The following is a 5000-nucleotide window of genomic DNA, read 5'->3' as shown; positions in this document are numbered from 1 at the left end:
GCTCTCTCATACAATAATAATAATAAGATGCATTTCGAGGTGACCAAATCAACCTATAAAATAGAAGAAGAAGAAGAAGAAGAAGAAGAAGAAGAAGAAGAAGAAGAAGAAGAAGAAGGAGGAGGAGGAGCAGCAGGAGCAGGGGCGGGAGCAGGAGGACTTACGAATGTATATAACATACAGGAAATAGCACTACTAGGCACGGCGCACATACTTCGTAAAACACTTTCAATACAGTGAAAATAAGAGCACCACAACAAACCGCTGCACATACCCAAGGCACACGGTAGTGCAGTGAAAGCACGTGATATAAATAAGACTACTGAATAATAATAATAATAATAATAATAATAATGATAATTCTTTCTACTGGAAGCACAAAACCTCAAATTTGGGGGAGGAGGACAGTCGATTACATCGACACCAGTGTGTAACTGGTGCTTATTTCATCGACCCCGAAAGGATGAAAAGCAAAGTGGACCTCGGCGAAATTTGAACTCAGAACGTAGCGACGGGCGAAATACTGCCAAGTATTTCGTCCAGCTCGCTAACGATTCCGCCGGCACTTCCCCTTTAAAATAATAATAATAGTAATAATAATAATAATAATAATAATAATAATAATAAGAAGAAGAAGAAGAAGAAGAAGAAGAAGAAAAAGAAGAAGAAGAAGAAGAAGAGTAGTAGTAGTAGTAGTAGTAGTAGTAGTAGTAGTAGTAGTAGTAGTAGTAGAAGAAGAAGAAGAAGAAGAAGAGGAAGAAGAAGAAGAAGAAGAAGAAGAAGAAGAAGAAGAAGAAGAAGGGGAGAAGGACGAGGAAGGGAACGGAGAGAGGACGATGATGATGATGCTGGTGATGGGTGATGATGATGATGACAACGATGTTGACTATGATGAAGATGATGATGATGATGATCATCATCATCATCATCATCATCATCATAATCACCATCATCCTCAGCGTTATCATCATCATCATCATCATGGCGGTGATAATGTCAATGAACCTAGTGTATAAGCGTTTCGTTACGGCATTTATGTGTGAATAAACGAAGCCATCAAGCCTCCCGTTTTGCTGCTTTTGAAATTCCATAACATCGATACTTCGGCACGTACGTGTCTCCATATCAACATCCATGCAAGTCTACGAATGTACGTACGCACAACGGCTCTTATGCAAAACATCAACAGCCAGCAGGCATTCGCCAACGTCACCACCATCAACACTACCACCACCATCACCACCACCACCACCACCACAACCAGAAGCTACATTTTAAAAGACAAAAACAAAGGGAACAGAGAGAAAGATGGCAGCTAAATTAACATAGTCTCTGCAGATGGATCATATTTATACGCTCCAACTTCTTTCTGAATATTTCGAGAACACAAATGTATTACATGCAGATAGAGTTATTTATTTATTTAGTGTCTTGTTCTTTTTAGTTGTCGCCCGTTCGTTCTTATTTTTCCTCACCACCATCATCATCATCATCATCATCATCATCATCATCATCATCATCATCATCATTGTTATTATTATTCTTTTACTTGTTTCAGTCATTTGACTGCGGCCATGCTGGATCAGCACCTTTTAGTCGAGCAATTCGAACCCAGGACTTATGCTTTGCAAGCCTAGTACTTATTCTATCGGTCTCTTTTTGCCGAACCGCTAAGGTTACGGGGACGTAAACACACCAGCATCGCAATGTCAAGCAATATTGGGGTGGGGCAAATACAGACACACAAACGCACACACACTCGTGTATATATATATATACGACGGGCTTCTTTCAGTTTCCGTCTACCAAACCCAGTCACAAGGCTTTTGTCGGCCCGAAGCTAAAGTAGAAGACACTTGCCCAGGGTGCCACACAGTGGGACTGAACCAGGAACTACGTGGTTGGTAAGCAAGCTACTTACCACACAGATAATTATTATTATTATTATTATTATTATGAATGGGTGAGAGGGCGATCCATGCCATCAAAGTGACACTGGGCTACAAATATACATGACTACCCTTCTGATAAGGAGACACCAGGCACATGCATCAGAACCGTATGTGCACGACATAGTGATCTCATATCAAAATAAACGGCGCATGACCTTAAATGTGGGTCCCAGATAAAATCTTCTTCGGGTCGAGTACCCCATCCCGTTCAAATGCTCCCTGAATAAGGTTTGTTTAAGGATGATAAAACACCCATCCGTAATGCTTCTCAACCGGGCTGTTCTATCTCATGCCGTCTTTTTGAATTGTCATCAATGTTTCTATAAGTTTTTTATGATTATTATTTTAAATTAAGAATACTGACCCTACAGAAAACCGACCTTTACCTCGAGGAAGATGTAGTCCATATTGGTTTGGCTTCTGTCTGGCATAGGTTGCTTTACCAGGAATTTGTGCGCCATTGGCATGGCTCTTATGGTCATTGAGTCCATGAAATCACCACACCACAATAATGGTTGGAACTGATTTTCGGCCGAGTTGACTGGAGCAACGCGAAATGAAGTGTTTTGCTGAAGAGCGCAACGAACTGCCACGTCCGGGATTCGAAATCCCAATCATTAATATCGCAAGTGCAACACCCTGACCACTAGGGAGTCAAGAGAGAAAAAATTGTCTTCTCTTGTATTTTATTTTATTTTTATTCTCGTTAATAACCTCTTTCTTTTTTTTCATATACTTTTATTTTTGTTAGATCTTCAATGGACAGCACCTGAAATATTGCAGAACCCAGAGAAAAAGGGAAGCCCTAAAGGGGATGTGTATTCGTTCGGTATTGTCTTATACGAAATCCTTGGAAGATGTTCACCATACCGGGATCTTAATATAACACCAAAAGGTAAGATATATACTTACAAAACCTGTCCAGTGAGCATGGAGGTGAGGGTAATAAATTCCTTTCGCAACTACGTGGCGTTCGGCTCAGTCCTGTTGCGCAACACATTCGCTGAGTGTCTTGTACTCTAACGCCGGGCTGAGAAATGGACACATGTTCTGTAAGGGAAACTGGTTGAGGGAAACTGTACGGAAGTCCATCATATTTACATATATGTATATACTGACAGACAGCGTGTGATGTCAAAATTGTTGTTGATGGTTCCGCAGGCACCGGGATTTCGACATTTGAATAAGTGTGTGTGTGTACGTGTGTGTGTGTGTGTGTGTGTGTGTGTGTGTGTGTGCGTGTGTGTGTGTGTGTGTGTGTGTGTGTGTGTGTGCGTGTGTGCGTGTGTGTGTGTACAGTCACACGTTCAGAAATAGCATGAGTATTTAAAAGGATACCTCATAATGAGTTTTAGCAATGTACTTTTCAACAAAAATTCTCAGCAAATATTCTTAAAATTACCAATGACTTTTAGGGACGCCACATCTTGTTCTGCAACCATAACATACGACAAAGTATATTAAACGCTTCATAAGTCAATAATGTATCCTCCTGTGTTAGCAGTGCTATCAAACCACTGTGTTTAATATGTAAAATTGGGATGTCTAAAAATATTTCACTGCTCTCTTAGGTGGCTGTATAAGCAGTGAGTTGGTGGATGATTAATGTGTTGGATGTGGTGCTATTGAAGGAGAGGAATTCCTGAAATATTTCATATACACCCATAATCTATTTTTCCATCTTCGATCGCATTGTTGTTTGAATTGGGCATATTCGGATACAAAACATCGTAACAAATCAGTGCTGGTTATAACATGTATCGAAAATCTGTAGAGATAAAACTAACAAATCTGAAACTTATGAATTATTTGAGGTTGTGACATACACTCAAACACAGAAATCAACACAGATGTGTGGTGTGTTTGTGTGTGTGTGTGTGTGTGTGGAGAGAGAGAGAAACAGAGAGAGAATCAGAGAGAGAGAGAAACAGAGAGAGAATCAGAGAGAGAGAGAGAAAGAGCCGATGTATATATGCTTGTGTATGTATGCATATAATACGTATTCACTAGTAGACTTTGAACAAGCAAAAATCTATTCCAGTATATTTATTTAGTGCGCTGCGTGTTACATAATAAATTTCATTGTCAAACCGATATATACATCAAGATGATAAATAACTTACATCTATCTTTTCTTTAACTGTGTGAAACGAGGATTCAATTTCATAACTCATAATATGTTCTTATCTTTCTCTCTCTCTCTCTCTCTCTCTCTCTCTCTCTCTCTCTCTCTCTCTCTCTCTCTCTCTCTCTCTCTATATATATATATATATATATATATATATATATATATATATATATATATATATATATACATATATATATATATATATATATATATATATAAACACACACACACACATATATATAAAGGTTAATCAAAAGTAAAATGAAAACAAGAAAAATAGTAAAAGTCAAAAGGGCGAACTCAGTGTATATGTTAGATTAACGCTCAAAGTTTTAGAAAATGTCCAAAGAGGAAGAAAGAAGAGGAAAGTTCGAGAAAAGCACGTGCACTGTTATATATAAGTATATAGAAGTAGCTTGTGTGATAAGTACGTTGCTAACGAACCACATGGTCCCGGGTTCAGTCCCACTGCGTGGCAACTTGGGCAAGTGTCTTCTACTATAGCCTCGGGCCAACCAAAACCTTGTGAGTGGATATGGTAGACGGAAACTGAAAGAAGCCCGTCGTATATATGTATATATATATTTGTGTGTGTGTGTGTGTGTGTGTGTGTGTGTTTGTGTGTGCGCGCGTGTGTTTGTGTATCTGTGTCTGTCCCCCCCCAACATCGTTTGACACCGATGCTGGTATGTTTACGTCCCCGTAACATAGCGGTTCGGCAAAAGAGACCGATAGAATAAGTACTAGGCTTACAAAGAATAAGTCCTGGGGTCGATTTGCTCGACTAAAGGCGGTGCTCCAGCATGGCCACAGTCAAATGACTGAAACAAGTAAAAGAGTAAACAGTAAAGCGTAGAAGACGAGGTTAAAAGTAAACACAGGGTCAGTATTAGTTGATGCTCAAGAAATGGCGGGAAAAG

At 39.4% G+C, this 5000-nt stretch overlaps 1 protein-coding gene across 2 annotated transcripts in view; it reads left to right on the top strand.

Moving 5' to 3' along the window:
* Positions 1-5000, top strand: part of LOC106876275 (receptor-type guanylate cyclase Gyc76C) — a 484891-nt gene that overhangs the window by 379036 nt on the left and 100855 nt on the right. For both annotated transcript variants that reach the window (XM_089339543.1, XM_089339544.1), the window contains exon 14: positions 2704-2847. In XM_089339543.1, coding sequence (XP_089195669.1) covers positions 2704-2847 — 144 coding nt within the window. The remainder of the gene's footprint in view (positions 1-2703; positions 2848-5000) is intronic.

Source organism: Octopus bimaculoides, chromosome 22, assembly GCF_046866305.1.
Source record: "Octopus bimaculoides isolate indiv1 chromosome 22, ASM4686630v1, whole genome shotgun sequence".
In the NCBI taxonomy this organism is placed as follows: domain Eukaryota; kingdom Metazoa; phylum Mollusca; class Cephalopoda; order Octopoda; family Octopodidae; genus Octopus; species Octopus bimaculoides.
Note: the sequence above shows the minus strand (reverse complement) of the source record. Positions and strands in the feature narration are given on the sequence as shown.